Source organism: Fundulus heteroclitus, chromosome 5 (genome assembly GCF_011125445.2).
Source record: "Fundulus heteroclitus isolate FHET01 chromosome 5, MU-UCD_Fhet_4.1, whole genome shotgun sequence".
Classification (NCBI taxonomy): Eukaryota; Metazoa; Chordata; class Actinopteri; order Cyprinodontiformes; family Fundulidae; genus Fundulus; species Fundulus heteroclitus.
In genome coordinates this window covers 31,094,750-31,113,321 of record NC_046365.1, presented here as the reverse complement: position 1 = coordinate 31,113,321, position 18,572 = coordinate 31,094,750, and the positions used below count along the sequence as shown (strand labels likewise).

The window sequence follows — 18,572 nt, the reverse complement described above, 5'->3', positions numbered from 1 at the left end:
CGGCTCTTTTATTGTGAGCGAAGCCAGAAAATAAAAAAATAAAAAAACTATTAAAAGAGCCAACAGTCCTTTTGGTTTTTGTTGCGGCTTCAGTCTTTTTAATAATAATAATAATAATACATTTTATTTAAAAGGCGCCTTTCTAGACACTCAAGGTCGCCGTACAGAAGGGTAAAAAAACAGAATGTCAGGAACAGAATCAAAACAAAAAACATTTAAAAAATAAATAAAAAATAAATAAATACCGAGGCTGGGACAGGGAAATTGATAATTAAAGAGAATAGGCGGTCTTAAACAGATGAGTTTTGAGTTGTGATTTAAAATTTTGAAGTGAGTCCGTGTTTCTAAGTAGGGGTGGTAGAGAGTTCCAGAGGCGGGGGGCAGAGCGGCTGAATGCTCTGCTCCCCATGGTGGTGAGACGGGCGGATAGGACAGACAGGTGTAAAGCAGATGAGGATCTAAGAGCACGGGAGGGGGTGGGAATGTGCAGGAGGCCTGACAGATAAGGGGGGGCTAGGTGGTGAAGGGCCTTGAATGTCACCATGAGAATTTTATATTGAATGCGGAACTGCACGGGGAGCCAATGAAGCTGTTGGAGGACCGGGGTGATGTGGTGGATAGAGGGAGTTCTTGTTATGATGCGAGCAGCTGAGTTCTGGACCAGTTGTAGTTTATGGAGTGATTTCTGAGGAAGGCCGAAGAGGAGAGAGTTGCAGTAATCCAGTCGGGAGGTGACAAGGCTGTGCACAAGTATGGCAGCAGTGTGTGGGGTAAGGGAGGGACGGAGGCGGTTGATGTTTCTTAAGTGAAAGTAGGCAGACCGGGTAATGTTATTGATATGGGATTGAAAAGATAGGGTGCTATCGAGGATGACACCCAGACTCTTAACCTGGGGGGAGGGGGAGATGGAGGAACTGTCAATAACAAGTGGGAAACTGTCAGTTTTGGAAAGAGTTGATTTGGTGCCGATGAGGAGAACCTCAGTTTTACTACTGTTTAATTGAAGGAAGTTTTTGGTGAACCAGGCTTTTATTTCACAGATGCAATTTGTGAGGGAGGTGGGGGGAAGAGAGGACGATGGTTGTGTGGAGAGGTAGAGCTGGGTGTCATCAGCATAGCAATGGAATTGGATGTTAAATTTGCGGAAGATATTGCCAAGGGGAAGGAGGTAGATGATGAAGAGGAGGGGCCCGAGTACAGAGCCCTGGGGCACGCCTGAGGTGAGGGGGGAGGGGGGTGGATTTGAGGGTCTTCAGTTGAATGTACTGAGTGCGGTCAGAGAAGTAGGAAATAAACCAGTCCAACGGAGTGTTAGTGATGCCAATGGAAGAAAGCCTACTGAGGAGAGTGGTGTGACAGATGGTGTCAAAGGCTGCACTCAGGTCGAGGAGGATGAGGATGGTGAGTAGTCCAGAATCAGATGCCATGAGGAGGTCATTGGTGATTTTGATGAGTGCTGTTTCAGTGCTATGGAGTGGCCGGAAACCAGACTGAAATTCTTCATACAGGCTGTTGGCAGATAGGTGAGTATGGAGCTGGGAGGCAACTGTTTTTTCAAGAATTTTGGAAATGAAGGGTAAATTGGAGATAGGACGGAGGTTGTTGAAGTTGATCGGGTCGGCACCAGGTTTTTTTACAATCGGAGTGATGGCAGCAGTTTTGAGAAGTGTAGGGACAGTTCCAGTGGTGAGGGAGGTGTGGATGATAGCGGAGATGAGGGGAACCAGAGAGGGGAGGCAGGTTTTGACAAGTTGTGTTGGGAAGGGGTCCAGTTGACAGGTGGATGGTTTGGATTTCCGAATGAGCTCTGTGATTTCCGAGACAGTGGGAAGATGGAAGGAGGAGAGCGACTGTGTAGGCGAGGGAAGATCTGGTGAGGTGCTGAGATGAGCCGTTGATCCAAGGTTTTGGTGAATGTTCTTGATTTTTCCTGTGAAGTATGACATGATGTCATTGCAGAAGGAGGTTGTATAAAGGTGCGGGGGGAAAGAGTCCTTGGGTTTGATAGTATTATTGAGTATAGAGAAAAGTGACTTAGAGTTATGTTGATTGGCAGTGATTAAGCTCGAGTAATACTGTGATTTAGTGCTGGCAATGGAGTCCTTATAGTGAATAATGTGATTATTGTACATTTCTTTGTGTATAGTGAGACCAGTTTTTCTATAAAGTCTTTCGAGTTGCCGTCCTTTGGTTTTCATGCGTCGGAGATTTGGGGTGTACCAGGGGGCGGAGACGGAAAAAGAAACAAATCTATTTTTTAGTGGAGCAAGCGAGTCAAGGATATTATGGAGACCAGTGTTGTAGTGGATGACCAGGTCATCAGGGGTTAGCAGATTATTGAAGTCAAGGAGGCAGGAAGAGTGGATACTTGAGATAAGGGTGGAGGGATCAATGTTCTTTATGTTCCGGAAGGATATGAGGCGGGATGTTTTAGAGATAGAGAGGGTAATATTCACTTCAAATGAGAGGAGAAAATGGTCAGTTATGGGGAGTTCATCAGCTGTTATGTTGTGAGGGATGACACCAGAGCAGCAGATTAAATCCAGAATATGTCCTTTGGAGTGTGTGGGGGTAGTGGTGTATTGCTGACATCCAAAACTCTCTAGGCAGGAAGTAAAGTCTTTGGTGAGAGGCAAATTGGTATTGTCCATGTGGATATTGAAATCACCCAGTAGGATTAAGTTTGGTGATAGAGAGGATAGGTGGGTGAGAAAATCGGCAAACTCTGTTAAAAAGGCACTATTCGGTTTTGGGGGGCGGTAGACAGCAGCAATGATGGTTGGAGTTGGGCCAGACAGCTTGCAGACTGTGGATTCAAACGTGCTTGAGACTGGCGCAGATACCGGCGAGACTTTCCAATTCTCGCGATGAATTATCGCGAGACCTCCTCCGCGCCCGGAACCACGGGGTTGAGAGATGTAAACAAACCCATTAGGAGTGGAATCGTTGAGCTGAGAGTATTCTTGGGGCTGTTGCCAGGTCTCGGTTAAACAGAGAAAGTCCAGTTTACGGTCAGTGATGAGGTCCTGAATGAGATGTCCCTTGCTTGTCAGTGAGCGGATGTTAAGCAGAGCAAAGTTGAGTGCAGTGTTGTTGCAGCTGGTGGTGGTGCTAGCCGACCGAGCTAGGCGGGCTAACACGCTGTGGTCGACAGCCCGGCTGGTGGAGCATGGAGGGCGACGAATCCCCCGTCGGGAGCTGGACCAGATGGATTTTATTGCTGTTGAACCGTTGTGGTGGGAAATCCGGCGAGATCCTCGGTGGATGTATCTCCGGCGTGGCTGGAAGGTGATGTCCGGGTGAAGGTGGAGTGCCTCGGGCGCAGGTCCGGGCGAGTGACAGCGGAGCCGGAGCAGGTCAGCGGCTGAATACTGCAGCAAACCCGCCACTTGCAGGTGAGCGGGCAGTAGAAATATCCAGATGCAGACAAGCAGGATGTATGTCCTGTCGGTCCACATTATTAAAAAACGTCAGGTGAGGCTGAAAACGGGGCAGGACAGGTGAGCTACCGATAGTAGCCTAGTTGGGACGCACACAACCTGTAGTGCCGATGAATCGTGGCCGTGTTCTCAGTAAAAAACAATTGCACTGTCCGTTAAAAACAATTGCACTGTCTGTTAAAAAGTTACCGGTTAAAAGGTTACCGGTGAGCAAAGGCAGGGAGCAGCAAATACAAAAATTCCGGCGAGCAGCGGCAGCAAGTCGTGCCAGCGTTCACTCGTGCTCAGCTGTAGACCATTGTATATAAGGGAGCATTGTATTTTTAAACATTTTTGTTTGACTGCTGATGTGGACTGGTGTAGGGGAATGATTATTTTTCTCACTCTGTTTCAGACTCATGAAAATCCTCATAATCATCTCACTTGAATGGCATGTTCTCCTGTCCGTCTGATTTTGAAGATGTTTTAGGAGAATCGGGCCTCTGTGTCACGTATGGCGCATTTATACTCCAAGAAAATTGAAATAAAGGAAAAGCTTCTGGATAGTGATGAAGGTTTAGTGTGGATAACAAATGGTTTCGATACATTTAGTTTATAGGAACTGATTGGGATCGCCAAGAATTGGGGGAATTTGTGATTTTTCTCTTTTTAAAGGTGCCCTATTATTTAAAAATAAAATCCTTTTTTGCACATTTCTGAACTTCCATTTGGGTCTCTACTGCTTTTAGAAACAACCTAAGCACTAAAGAAACAGACATCCAGCAGTTTTTGGCAATTAGTAAATGTGGTGTTGCTTTGTCTAGATAACAATTAAAGGTTAGCGTAATGCTAATTTGCATTGACAGGCCCATAGGGACGCTAGCATTTATATTGTCTGATTTTTTTCTCAGATTCTTCAAATCTGAAACAACCCCCTAGAAGTATCTTACACAAACCAAAACTTTATGAAAGCACAGATGGGTGTTTCTAGGCGGGCGGCATGGCCAGCTACAGCTCATTTGCATAAAAGTGACAGAGCCCTAAAACAGCTCATTCTGAAGTGAGCTCAAAACAGGTGAAACTGGGGAGGTGAAATCTCATTATCTGAGAATGATTTTGTGCAAAACATGTAATGAACATGTTTGATACAGCCAATAGACCTATCCTAAATGTTTAAAGGAAGCAATATGTGTGACCTTTAAACACTCCCACTGAATAAATATAATCAGAATAAAGGTTAAATGCTCTAATTTTTTACATTTCTTTACCAAGAAGTGGGGAACTGTATGTTATAACTATGAATGACTAAAATGGTGCAGATTGTATCTGCAATAAAAAGTTTTTTATACCCTTGGCAGTGAGTAAAAGTACACCTGCAGTCCTTTACAAGCCCTAAAACTCAAGAATGTGTGCCTCGGTGTGTTCATTCAGCTCAGAGACAGAGAGAACGCTTGAAGCCGTTGTTTGGTTGAGGTGAAACAAATGAGACCCCGGAGAGCTCTACTTAGCCACTGATAAAGGTCAGATATGGAGTCACACACCCGTGGATGCTAATCCTGACCCCAGGGACCGTATATCTGCTCATGCTGCCTGTGGATGTGATTGTTTCACAGGACTGTGACATTTAAACCTGAATGAGCGCTCGATTCTCTGCGGCTGGGCAGTGTGTACGTGAAGTGCACCTTTGACTCAAAAACAGCGGTGCTTTAGCGCCCGTGGAGGTTTAATTAGAAATAAACCCTGAGGGTAACTTAAACATCAGAGTCCATTTTCCCATGTAGACAACCCCATGTTCTTGCTGCTATTAATATTCTGATTTTCTATTTTTTTTATTTTATTTTTTTTGCATCACTCTACGCTCATAATTGCTGATAAGTTTTATTCCCCTGAAAATAAAAAAAAATTCCCTCTTGCATCCATTAAGGAGCATGTTTTTAAATCTGTTTTTTTTCAGGTTCATTTTTTTTTTCTGCTGAGAGCAGTCATGTCATTACGAGGCATTGCTGTATGTCGGCCATTATATCGGCTAGATACACAGCCTAATTGGTAATTTACTAATAATACACAGTGACGGGAGGAAATCCTCTTCCCGCATGCCTGTCAGCGGGCCCCTCTGACTGAGGCACCTGAGAGCGAGCGGCAGCGTAATTTGTGAGTTTTAGCAGAAAACGGCGCAGATAACGACGGCTGGGTCACTGCAACAGTTCATGCCGAGTGTAATGAGCAGAAAACAAACCGCAAATTAGTAAATGTGAATGCAAGCAGGGAATACAGACCGAAAGTTCTCGTTATGAATAATTATCATCGTTTCCATGTGTCTGAGACCGTAGTTGTGTGCCACGCCACTAATAAATTAGACAGTTTCTGTTGGTTTTACATATTAATTTTTTGTGCTTTTGCACAAATATATGGATGAGAATTAGATTCCTGGGGTTATGCTGGTTCCACAGAGAGGAAAAACTGCATAACTTCTGATGACCTTTGGAGCAAGGCTCTGCAGACTGAGACGAGAAAGCCAAGATAATTCAACAGAAAGAAAACATGTGCATATTTCCAACCTGAATGGATCCAGAAGTAAAACACAAGCAATAGATGCATGACCTTTTGTGGACTCTTGTACAGAAAAAAAAAAAAAAAAAAAAAAAGAAAGCTGCCTCTGCACTGAATCCCTTTTTCCCAACAGCTCCCACAACTCCAGAGATGACTAGTTTACTAAGACTGAAATATATACTGTATATTCAGGCATAATGTTTTTTTTGCCTCACAAACCAGTTATATAAAATATCAGTTAAATATACTAAATTACCTAAAATGTAGCTGCACAATACGTCAAATCCAATTCCAATGTTTGCAGCTAATAAAGGACTGCTTGGATGCAATGTTGGGTTGAATATGAAATATAAAGCCTCAGGCCAAACGGACAAACTATAAACTCTCTGCACATCAGTTGCATCCTATGTAATAGAGCAAGGCCAAGCTCCCAGCAAATGGGTAAATTATGATAAAAAGCAGACAAAGAGTTTAGCAAAATGAGGGCTAATCATCATTTTTATCATCCATGAGATATTCAGTGACAGCGTCAAAAGTACATTTTCATGATATGGTGCAAAATCTCTTAGATATTGAAATATTTCCTATATTCAAATGACTCAAATTGTTTTTTATTTTATTTTAAAGGAAAGCCCAGACAGTCAGTTCAGAGATGTGTGGAATAAAATAGTGGTTTGACAGTCATCCCTTCTCATAATATCAAAACTCATCTTATTAGAGAATCGTAAAAAGGAAATGCGGGAGTGCAGATGTGTGGCAGTATAGACAGAGAACTATAGAAAAGCTGAAAACTGTCATTCTGTAAATGATGGTCTCAGGAGGAGTCGACAATTACAGGCACAAGGAAACAGTTTAACTGTTTATTGATGAGAAAGGCTTGTTATTCTGGGGTGTCAGGGAAGGTCAGCGTGATCCGGTCCGTCACTGTGGAGGAGAACAGACTATATATAATATGGGGGTGTTTATCATTAGAAGGATCCTGCAGGAAGGAAGGAGAAAGCCTTACTGTGGCAGATGGGGCGAAGGCCTCCAGGGGGGGGAGTGGACAACCCACAGAAGCTGGGATCAGCAGGAGTGAGTGGTCTTCTTACTCAGATTTCCTTCTAGGAGGGTGGACGGGCTGAGAGGGAGGCGAGCGGAGCAACGGTTGAGACTGGGAGATAGGAGAGACAGGCTGGACCAGAACTCTGAAGGATGGAGGAAGAGCACTGAGGTAAGAAAAAGGCCTTGATGCCAGGAATAACGTCTGAGAGGCCGAGCCAGATCACCGCACAAGATGAGCAAACAGTCTGCCGTCTTCTCGTTGTCTTCCTCTCCTTTTAAGCATCAGCTAATCAGTCTTCACATGCTGCGGCTGTGGAACGACCGATCACACGCTGCAGAGAGGTGGGAAAAGGAGAAAACACACAGACCTGCAGCCAGATTGATGAGCAGGACAAAAATCATATATAAAAACAATTCAATAAGCAGTGCAGTTTTTTAAATCATACTCCAGTCCAATACTCCACATTCTTTACCATTACCATTAAAACAACAGCCTTGCGTTTCTTTTCTTGTAGGTGTCTATCCTATTTTTTTCTGTCACACTTAAATGTTTCCAAATGTCAAACTAATTTTTATTGCAGGCAAAGATAAACTGAATTTTTAAATGAACATTTTATCTAATATGAAAAAAAAAAACCCTATCCAAACCAATCTGAACCTGTGTGAAAAGTAATCCTCTCCCCCTTCCCAAGCCTAATAACTGTTTGCACCACTCTTGGCAGCAACAGCTACCATTGGGCCTTTGCAGTAACTAGCAACAGGTATCATGCAGACATTTTTACACAGTTTTCTTTGCTGAATTGTTTTGGTCCATGGGATAAAGTTTTGGAGAATGGACTACTAGTTTTATGTCATTCCAATTAAGCTTAATTGGATTTCAGTCTGGACTTTGACTAGGCCACTTCATGTCTTCCCCTCAAATTTTCATCTTGTTTTTCTCTCCTTTATGAGTCATTAAGAGGTTCGGATCTGCTGGCTGGATATTCTCCTTTCTCTCCTTTCTGGTAGAACAGAGAATCCATGAAAGTTGTCCAGGTCTGAAAGAAGCAACACAGACCACAACACAACCGCCACCACGTATGAACATAGGTACGAGCCTCTTTTTTAAATGTTGTGTTGATTTTAAAACAGATATTTCAGAAAAACTTTGTCAGTCAACAGAATATATTTACCCAGATGTTTGGGGGACCGTCAGGATGTTTTTGTAAGAAATGTGAGATGGGCCTTTGTGTTTTCACCTTTGAACTCTCGTGGATGTTGTTTACGCCTCTTTCGTTAAATCATAACCTCTACAGATCCACGGCAGCCCTGCATGGTTTTAAATGTTCTGGGTTCAGTTTTCACCTCCTGAATAAGTCATCAATGCGGTCTTGAAATCATTTTTGTGGGCCGTCATTCCCAGGAAAGATTTATCCAATCAGGTGTGACTGATAAACTCATTATTTACCAATAGTGTAGTATTGATGTCCTCTGATGAAATTTAATGTTTGTCACTGGTCTCACAACCAGTGACCGTTTCAGTGCGTTTTTATGATGTTGTTTCACGATGTAAATCACTTTGAACCGCCTTGCTGCTGAAATGTGCTATCCACATAAACCTGACGTGACTCGACTTCACCCCCTCCCTGCTTCACAGAAACAACCGGTGTGCCCCAAGCCTCTGGCCTCTCAGGACAAAACGGCTTAGGGCCAAAAACAAGGAGCAAAGGGTGAGTTGTGATTTAGCTTAAACCAGAATAACAAATTCTTCTGACGTTTTGGATGATGCATCCACGAGAGGCTAAAGCCACCTTGTGGGATAAACCTGAATCACCAGTCAAGTTGCACATTTATTCACATCCCTGGTAAAGAGGATAGAAAAAAAAAAAAAATGCAGCTTTCATTGCAGTGGCACGATCATTTCTAAGAATCTGTTATTTTATTTTTTTGAGTCCCGATTCCCCTTCCCACTGCTATTAATACTTCGTCCAAATCACTTGTTTGCCACTGGGACGCCACTTTGTCTTCAGGGGGCTCGGGTTGCCATGAGAGGTTAATGTTGCTGTCTGCGAACAATGTGCTGATTTGGCCGCAGGGCTCGCATCATTATCCAGGAGAAAGACCGGCTGATGACCCATTTTCAGTTTTACTGCTAGAGTTCAGGGTTTTATTCTATATATCTTGGTATATTTCAAAGAATGTGTGATATCTCTACATTTTGCTGCTTTCATCTTACCCTCTGGTCCATTTTCTATGGAAGAAATAAGATAAGAAATACTTTTACTGTCCCACAATGGGGAAATTTGGGCGTGACGGTAGCAAAAAGACATTGATAGAGATAGGCATTAGATCTGTAATGAAAAACAACCTAATCCAAAATTAAATTCCCACAGCATGATGCAAGAATAAATGATGTACAAGTTTTTCTCCAAACAAGATTGTTGAAGGTCAGGCCAGAACAGGCCATGTACAATTATCAATTAAAACAAGCTGAACAACAAATTAAGTCTGATAACCTTCAAAATTTATCTGATTGATGGTCTGGCCAGTAAAACAAAGTTTTTCCATCTGTTTATTCTTGATTTGGGATGTCTGAACCCCCCCCCCCACACACACACACACACACACCGATGGTAGTAACTCCAATTCACTATGAATTGGGTGATTTGAAGAATGAATTATGTGTTTTGCCTTTTGCAGGACTGTTCTTAAAAAAAGGTTCTTCCACATTTGATAATCTCACTCTTATAATTTTGTTTTTTTAATTTGCTTAATCCTGTTCTTGTTTCCAGCAGACAGACTGGCAAACCAGGCGATGGAAGCGAAAGTGAGGACAGATTCAATCAGAGAGTTATAAAAAGTGGTCATCAGCTTTTTACACACTCCAAACTTAATTTGTGTAGCAAGTGGAATCTTTGGTGAGCTTTTTTTTTACTAACCTAATCTGTGTTTTCACTGGCAGCTCCCAGATATTTGTAGGACAGAACTCTCTCCACAGTTTCGTTTTTAATGAGAACTGAAGATACTGGACTGGACTTGTTCCTAAAATCTATACACATGTCTCTGGTTTTTAGAGCCATTTAATGTCAAATAGGAATTATCACGCCACAAAATGAAATCCTCTCCTACCTGAATAAGTGGGTTACCTTCTCTTTCTAACAGGCTCACAATAACTGTGTAATCTGCAAATTCCAGGATGTGTCTATCTATGCACTCACTCCAGCAACCATTGATGTACAAGATATACAGCAGGGGAGAAAGAGCGTGGCCCTGAGGAAAACCAGTAGAAGAAAACGCCTCAAATGACACAGAACCATTTACCCTGACAAGCTGTGACCTGTCAACAACAAAGTCTAAGACCCATCCAACAAGAGTAGGACACAAGATAAAATCAGTCAGTAATTTACAAGCTAAAATAGGAGGCTGAATTGTATTAAAAGCAGAAGAAAAGTTTACATGCAGTAAATGAGCGTAATCGCCAAGGCCATCAGTGTGCTTAAAATTTTAATTAAGAAGTGGTAAAATGCCATCGTCAGCCCCTCTGTCACATCTATAAGCAAATTGTAAAGGATCTAATTTCTCCTCGACGGCTTCAATCAACTTCCTCTTAATTAGTTTTTCAAAAGCTTTCATAACTAAGGCTGTGAGAGCCACAGGTCTAAAATCACTTAGGGAACTTGTTCTTTGGTACAGGAACAATTGTGGATTTTTTTTTTTTTTTTTTTGCACAATGCTGGAACCTTTTGCTGCCCTCAGGACTGCTTAAAAATATAATGAAAATCACTGTAATGTTGGTCTGCACCATGCCTACGAAGACGTCCTGAAATACTATCTGGACCCGAGCTCTTGGTGATTTTAGTCCTGCTAAGCACTTCCATAACATCCTGAACATTAAACATAAAATCCAAAGAAATATCCTGTTTGATATGATTAATTTGGTGTCTAAAATTCTTACTATCAAACCTAAGATAGTATATTTATTGGCTAGATCGTTGTCCGAATTAAATCCATTTACTTTGATGTGTGAAACTTGCTTTATCAGACCTAAGTTGAAAAACTCAGACATCAACAATTGGGTTTAAAGGACTAAATTTACCACTGGTGGATTTCAGTCAAGTTGCAGAAGCATCTTAAGGATGATTAGAGGAAGTTAGAAGGACCTTGGTGTGAATACTTGTGTTTACTTGTTAATTTTTTTTTTGTGTATATCTGAAAGTTTTTTCCCCATTAAGTGCTATTTTATGTTATATCTTTTCAAAAGAAAACTACCCTGACTTTGAATGCATTATTAATACTGAAAAGAACTGATTGATTTGAATCAATGTTATCCAGTTATGTACAGGTAGGCCAAAAAATCCGACTGAAATTAATTTCAGGGTTTTGGGCCGGATCACCCGGAGTCCTGGTTTTAGTTTCAGGGAATCTGAGGAGGGAGCTAAAGATTAGGGCCAGGGTAACAAAGCACTCCAACCTGAAAAAAGCAGAGCCGGACCAACGTATAAATGAACCAAGCCACTGCTTAGGGCCCCCAATCCACCAGCTATAAACACTTAAATTTTAACACAGACCATATATCAAAAATGTTTAGATTTGTTTATTGAGGATGAGGAAACCATTAACTCTGAGTTGATGGTTTCAGCAGAGTTTAGGTATTTTAAATTGCTTGTATTTATAAGAGAACTGTAAAGTTTAATAGTAAAAATGCAAATCATAACCTTAACTATTCAGTATTTTGTTACTATAGCTAGAAATTATACTATAAATAAAAAATAATAGAAATACTCGTTTTAATCTTTAATGTTTTAAGAGATGCCTGTCTTGTTTCCTATGACAAACAAACTTATTGGTTTAATAGTTTTTACGTTTTCATAATTTTGGGTCTTACTTTATCACATAATCGTGGTCTTTTAAACTAGTTACATATTTGGTGATGATTGTTGTTACACATTATTATTACCATGCGACTATTTGCTAATTATTTAATTGCCAAACCAAGAAATGGTGTTATTTGGTAGGGAAAGTATAACTTATTTTTTTTTTTTTTTTTACCAGTAGTCATTTTCTGGGCTCTTTATTTCAAAGGAACCAAAAGCAAAGACATTAACATCATTGATAAAATGGTTATTTACCATCGCAATGCACACTATCGCACATTTTTACATCGTGCAGCCTTACTTCTCTTCATATACATTTTTTTTAATCTGAACTTTTCCAACTTTGCTTGAGCAGAAAAATAATAACACCATAAAAGACATGAGAGAAATCAGTCAAACACACGGAGAGCTTTAATTTGAGAATTGTTAAGAAAGAACTACAAAGAGCAGACAGGAAGTTCATGTAATCTCCCCAATAGCTTTCTTTTCACTGTTAACATGTTATCTGGCCGGACTTGTAATAATTTCAGTAAAAAGATCTAAATTAGATAATGAAATTTAAATTCAACAAAAAAAACATCAACATTTCGCTTACACCCTCTCCCATCAGTGAAGTTGGTTACAAGCCTGTAACTTCTCTTCGTATTTTTAAAAAATAAAATAAAAATTAAATTAAATTACTACCCTTTAGACTATTAACAACCAGGGTGTTATGACAAATGTGTTAACAGTTAAAAAAAGATTCACACTAAAACATAAACTGACTGATTTCTCTGAATTTGAGCTCTTATTCTCCACCACCTTCACCCTCATTAACCCCCTCCTCATTCTCCGCTTCATTTTTCTCCTCCTCCTCCTCTGCTGCCACTTTCTTCTCCTCCTCTTCCTCCTCTGCTGCCACTTTCTTCTTCTCCTCCTCCTCCTTCTCCTCTGCTGCCACTTTCTTCTCCTCCGCCTCCCCTCCGTTGTGCTCATCTTTCTGCTCGGCTGCGTTTGGCTCGGTTCTCGTTTTGGCGGCGTCAGCTTTGGGGGCGTCTTCCTTCACCACTTCCTGGACGTTGTACTTTCTGTACAGCGTATAGTCTCTGGCCACGCTGACGCAGCACACCGACTTGATGACCTCCACGATTATCGTCAGCTCGGGGTTCGTCAGGTCCACCTTGTTTTTAGGGTTCAGCTTCCCAACGAGACCTGAAGTGGAAGAATAAAAAAAAAACAAAAAAAGAAAAGGAAAATGAAAAATTAGTTTTCTTCAGCTGGGCAGCCGACGGCTTCCGCGAAGACACCGCGGATCTGAACGTACTTGCGATAGACTTGATGATTTCCTCCCTCTTGTTATGGCTGCTGTTTCGAGCCTTGAAGGCGATCTGGTAAGTTGCGCTGTTTGGAGTTTTGAACCAGGGCTCCAAGAATGTGGTGAGATATTTCAACATATCTTCCTGGAAAGCCTTGCATGTTCCAGTTACCTGTAGGAGACACAAAGACAGACAAATAAATGATAGATGCATGCATAATTAGGCAATAAAACCACTCAACATATTTAATATTCCATGTACAAACTCCTAAATCAGTTTATTGCACCCTCTTGCGGTCCTTAAAAATCACTAATTTCTATACATTTGATCTGGATTTTATGTGACAGATATATATATATATATATATATATATATATATATATATATATATATATATATATATATATATATATATATATATATATATATATATATATATATATATATATATATATATAAAAAAAACAAGTGGCATCCATTTATCTACAGCCTTCTGTGCTCTCCTACCCCCCAAATAAAATGCAATGCAACCAGCTGCTTGCAGAAGTTCCCTAATAACAAAAAGGCTACCTGTGTGTGATTTAATCATAGTATAATCATTGCAGAGGAACCAAGAAATGCCTGTTCACCTACAGAGATTGGCCTGACAATGAGAGTGTTAATCAGAGAAGCAGCCAAGAGGCCCATGGTAACTTTGGAGGAGCTGCAGAGACCCACAGCTCCGGATACAGATAAGAAAACTCTTGGCGGTGCGACCCATAAGCCTGGCATTTATCAAAGAGCAGCGATACGGAAGAAATGGTTGCCAGAAAACCTGAAGAACACCCGTTTGCCACAAACCATGCAGGCAGCACCACAAACACGTGGAGGAAGCTGCTTCGGTCAGATGAGACCAAAATTGATATTTGCAGCTTCCGTATAAAAAAAGCTGTGTGGTAGAAAATACTCCAAATCACCCTGAACACACAGGCTCCACTGTGAAACATCGTGGCGGCCGCATCATCCTGTGGAGATGATCTTCTAAAGGCTGGTTTATTCGTGCGAAAATGAGACGTGTGGAAACAACGCGGCGTTGCGCTCCTACGCCAAGGGTACTACACCCCACGACACGTAGAAGTAGAAAACACAATTATTTCAAACATTTTAAACCCTCTTAATTTGATCCAAGAGTGATGGGGATTTCTGTCCAGAAACCGTTAACGATTTGTTGATCCCGGTGATCTTCATGGACCGAAATATAAATATGGTTATATTTAAGAACTTTTGGCCGCACAGAGGGGAGGGGTTTCCAAAATGACGAAAGATGGCCGCGCGGACCTCGTGGATGCGTCAAAGCATAAACCGGCATTTCAGAACAGCCAGGGTTGGGAAGATGGACTGAGATTAAAAGCAAGGTTACTTCAGTTCAGAGCTAATCTAACCAAAAATCCCACTAGAGGTATTTGACTAGATGTGGCAAAATCTGGAGGTATTTTTTCTTAAAATTTATTACAAATCAACACAATATGCTTTTAAATTAGGGCTGGATGACAGAGAAAAAAAAAAAAAGCAAATCGATAAAGTAGAAATCATATCGATGAATATTGATATATATCAACAAATTCAAAACATATTTTAAGTGCAGCTCTGGCCATTTTATGCTGTTGCTTAGCAACCTATTTTTAGATACAGAACATATAAACACTGAATTCAAACTCAACCCTTTATTCAACCAACTTTTTACCAAAACTGCAAGTTTAGAAAAAAAGAACTCTTTGAAGGGGGCGGAGCTTGGTTCTTGGGTCTGCGTTTCTGATTGGTTGATTGGATGTAATATTAACCTTCACGTCCTGAATGCAAAAAAAAAAAAAAAAAAGAAAAACTGTTATTCTATTGAACTTTTTACTGACCCCTTTTTTTCTATCATCGATTTGCGTCTATCGATCGATATATATCGTTATTAAATTATCGTCCAGCCCTATTTTAAAGTGCTCTGTTGACTATGAGTCTGCAAATACCTGTGATGCATTGATATTTGTTAACTAAACATTATTCAGTCCTTTGTCTTTTAAATAACTTCTACCAGAACAAATACAGTGAGATTGGGGTTGATTATATATCCTCACTGGTAGCATCCGAAGGATCACTCGAGACTTCTTCTTCTTGGTGGTGTGGAGGTCGGACAGAATGTGATGAATCAATTTGTCGGGCTCTATGATAGGAATAATTAAAAAAAAAAAGTTTAATAACAAAAACAATACAATGAAAGAACATTTTCAAACACATTCCTTAATGTTTGCCATTTCTAAAAGGCATACCCAGGTTGTGAGTTTTGATGAAGATGACGTTGTTGGCGCCACTGTCCAGGGCCTGGAAGCGCCTCTCCTGTTTGCGTCTGGACGACTGAAGCTGCGCAACCTCCTTCTTCAGCGCGACATCCACATCTTCTTCTTCTTCGGCCTCGTCTTCCTCACTGCTGCTGTTGTTCCCTTTGTTGTCGTGAAGCTGAGGGTTAAAAAAGGAAACTTTGTTGGACACAGGCTGAAACAATCTGCTCGTTTTCTCCACCGTGTGAAGGGAAAAAGGCATTTTGAACTTTAGCGCCGCGTCCCTTCTGCAAAGCGGTTTACAGAAAAGATCAGTAAATCCCTCAAATGCAAAACCTTATTAAAACATAATGGAAACAACTTATTCAATTCAATTTAGTTTACATAGCGCCAGTTCATGCGCTGCAAAAACGGACCTAAAAATAAGAGTTAGTGGCCTGGCTGGTAAAAAAAAATGTGTATTTTTGTCCTAGATTTGAGCAGGTAAATAATATTATCTGCCGATGGAACGAGCATTTTGACCCCTAAAATAAGATAATTAGACATCCTGCACTTGAAATAAGATGATGGAGATGAGTTGTTCCTATTTTAAGTGCAACAATCTTATTCCATTGGCAGATCATCTTATTTACCTGCTCAGATCAAGGACAGATGCACTCATTTTAAGAAAATTTTACTTATTTTTAGTTCCGTTTTTGCAGTCTGAAACATGTCATCTCAAAGCACTTTCCAAAGTCAAATTTAATCAATTTATACAGATTGGTCACAAAAAAAATTCAAATTCCTATCTAGGAAAACCCAGTAGGTTGCATCAAGTCTTGATAAGCAGCATTCACTCCTCCTGAAAAAGCGTAGAGTCTGCATTGTCCATGGCTTTGCAGCAATCCCTCATACTGAGCAAGTATGAGGCGACAGTGGAAAGAAAAACTCCCCTTTAACGGGAAGGAAAAACCTCCGGCAGAAAAATATAAAAACATGTAGGTTTAAAAACTGTATAAATGGGAGCCTACGGTACTCAAAGGTATTCCAATGTACTGTAGCGTATATGCTTGCTGTAGTTAGTTTTGCATGGATTACTGCATCAATGCGGCGTGGCATGGAGGCCAACCAGCCTGCAGCTCTGCTCAGGTTCACGTTAATGGCAGCGGTGTCAGCTCTGGTGTCGCTCATCTTTCTCTGAGAACACTCCACAGATTCTCTGTTGGGTTCAGGTCAGGCTCAGAGAGACCAGGGTGACAGAACCAGCTAATGGCGCCTTCAGCAGTGTGGGCAGGTCCTGCTGGGAAATAAAAATCAGCATCTCCCAAAGCTTGTCAGCAGGAGCAAGCAGAAAATTCCCTGTTAGCCAGCACAGGCTTAAGACTTAAAATTGGAAACTCAAGTTAGATCCCCGAGTAGATCCCGTGCCTCTCCGTTCTTTCTCTGGGCCCTGGGACTCTGGGCCCTTGATTTCCAAAAGAAAACGCAAACCTCACCTTTCATCTGAGAGGTGGACTCAGGTGAGACACTTGTGATGTTATCTCGGGTCAAAGCATTGGCCTAAAACACCAGGAGTGTGACGACTGTCGCCCGTGTCCTGGAGACGTTCGGGTGTGGCGGCTCTTGAAGCTTGCTGTATTTTTTTTTCTTTCTTCCTTCCACTCAACTTTCCCGGAAACGTGCCCCGAATGCAGAGCCGTGATGATCAAAACGAACAGAAAACAAGCACTGGAACTACGTCGCTCTGTAAGGAATGATTCTATAATGATTCTGTATATCATGCTCATAATTCTGCCTATAGTAATAGCCATCTGTACATATATTCTAAGTACGTGTAAACTCTGTTATAATAACGACCATCTGTATATTATGCTATTGCACATATCTGTAAAAACTCTATTTATAGTAATATCCCCCTGTATATTATATTCAATACATATCCAGCTGTAAATTTAGCTCACAATACTAGTTATCTGTATATTATATTTATAGGACAAATCTATCAGTAAAATTCTGTTTATAATAGTATACATCTCTATATTTATTCAGTAAAAATCCATGTCCTGTACTTATGGAACCATTGTTTATCCTGCACTTGCTGCTATTAGACTTAGACAACTTTATTTGTCAGCACAGAGTGCGCATGTGAGAATGCGCACTTCTGGTTAGACCTAAACTGCATTTCGTTGCCTTGTACCTGTACCTGTGTAATGACAATAAAGTTGTATCTAATATAATCTAATATAATCTATAAGAATATTCGCTTTTTGTTACAGAACTAATAAAATCTACTTTTTAAATGATATCCTAATTTGTTGAAATGCACATGTGTGCTCTAACCAAGCCGTAAACACATGAAAAAAATAAAATAAAAGCAAACATCAGGGTTTTCAGGAAGGAGGCTGAACTCTGTTTCTCCTCCTCTAGTCAGGTCTGATCTGGTTCATCTGAGCCATGAGACCAGATCACCAGCAGAGGGAGAGCATGCCCCCCCGGGCACCGGACATTTGAACGTGCAGTTTCGGTTTCTTCAGGTGGTTAACACATCCACCGCCATAAAGACTCACCTTCTCCGGTCCGTAGAGCTTGTCCGCGTAGTCGTTGAGCAGGTTGAAGGCCTCCGCGGTGCACTTTCTCTCGTTCATGTTGCAGGTGATGAGGATCCCCTGCATGCCCACCTCCAGCTCCCGGGAGCCCTTCCACCGCTTGCCCTGCTGGCCGGACACATAGCGCTTCTTGCCCCGCTTCCTGGACTCGTTCTGCGCGGCTGACATGTTACCGACGGCGGGGTTTCCAGCAGACGCCAGGTAGGAGTGTGCAGTAGTTGTTGTTGTTGTTTTATGTCTCCGGGATCTCCACCGACCGACCGGGCTGCCGTCAGTGGGGGGGGTTCCGCTTCTTCTTCTTCTTCTTCTCCTCCTCCTGCGGCTTTTGAAGCTCCGCAGACCAGCCTGGCCTCGGCTTTCCGGGATCTGTGGGGCTTCGGAGTGAAAATGGACCGGACAGGAGCGGGTTTCCGGCGTCACACGTGCTCAGATTAAACCCGTAAACTAGCTGGACCGAGTCACAACATTGCGCGTTTTGCTGGTTGCCCTCTACGGCGTGTCGGGAAGGACAAAACTCAAG

General features: G+C 41.5%; 2 protein-coding genes across 3 annotated transcripts in view; one reads left to right on the top strand and one right to left on the bottom strand.

Annotated features, from left to right (window-relative positions):
- Window positions 1-8,077: 8,077 nt before the first annotated feature.
- Window positions 8,078-18,572, top strand: part of rexo5 (RNA exonuclease 5) — a 37,109-nt gene continuing 26,614 nt past the window's right edge. The window contains exons 1-2 of the mRNA XM_036137409.1: window positions 8,078-8,102; window positions 8,650-8,722. Coding sequence (XP_035993302.1) covers window positions 8,093-8,102; window positions 8,650-8,722 — 83 coding nt within the window. The 5' untranslated portion in view covers window positions 8,078-8,092. The remainder of the gene's footprint in view (window positions 8,103-8,649; window positions 8,723-18,572) is intronic.
- On the bottom strand, window positions 12,256-18,541 carry thumpd1 (THUMP domain containing 1). 2 transcript variants are annotated; one of them, XM_036137411.1, is made up of 6 exons: window positions 18,014-18,540; window positions 15,459-15,645; window positions 15,267-15,352; window positions 13,170-13,332; window positions 12,798-13,057; window positions 12,256-12,716 (listed from the first exon to the last, which is right to left on the bottom strand). In XM_036137411.1, the coding sequence occupies exons 1-6, from the start codon at window positions 18,218-18,220 to the stop codon at window positions 12,654-12,656; spliced, it is 966 nt and encodes a 321-aa protein (XP_035993304.1). In that variant the 5' UTR covers window positions 18,221-18,540; the 3' UTR covers window positions 12,256-12,653. The 2 variants fall into 2 exon arrangements, with proteins under 2 accessions (XP_035993304.1, XP_012710105.2); XM_012854651.3 differs by having other exon boundaries at window positions 12,256-13,057; window positions 18,014-18,541.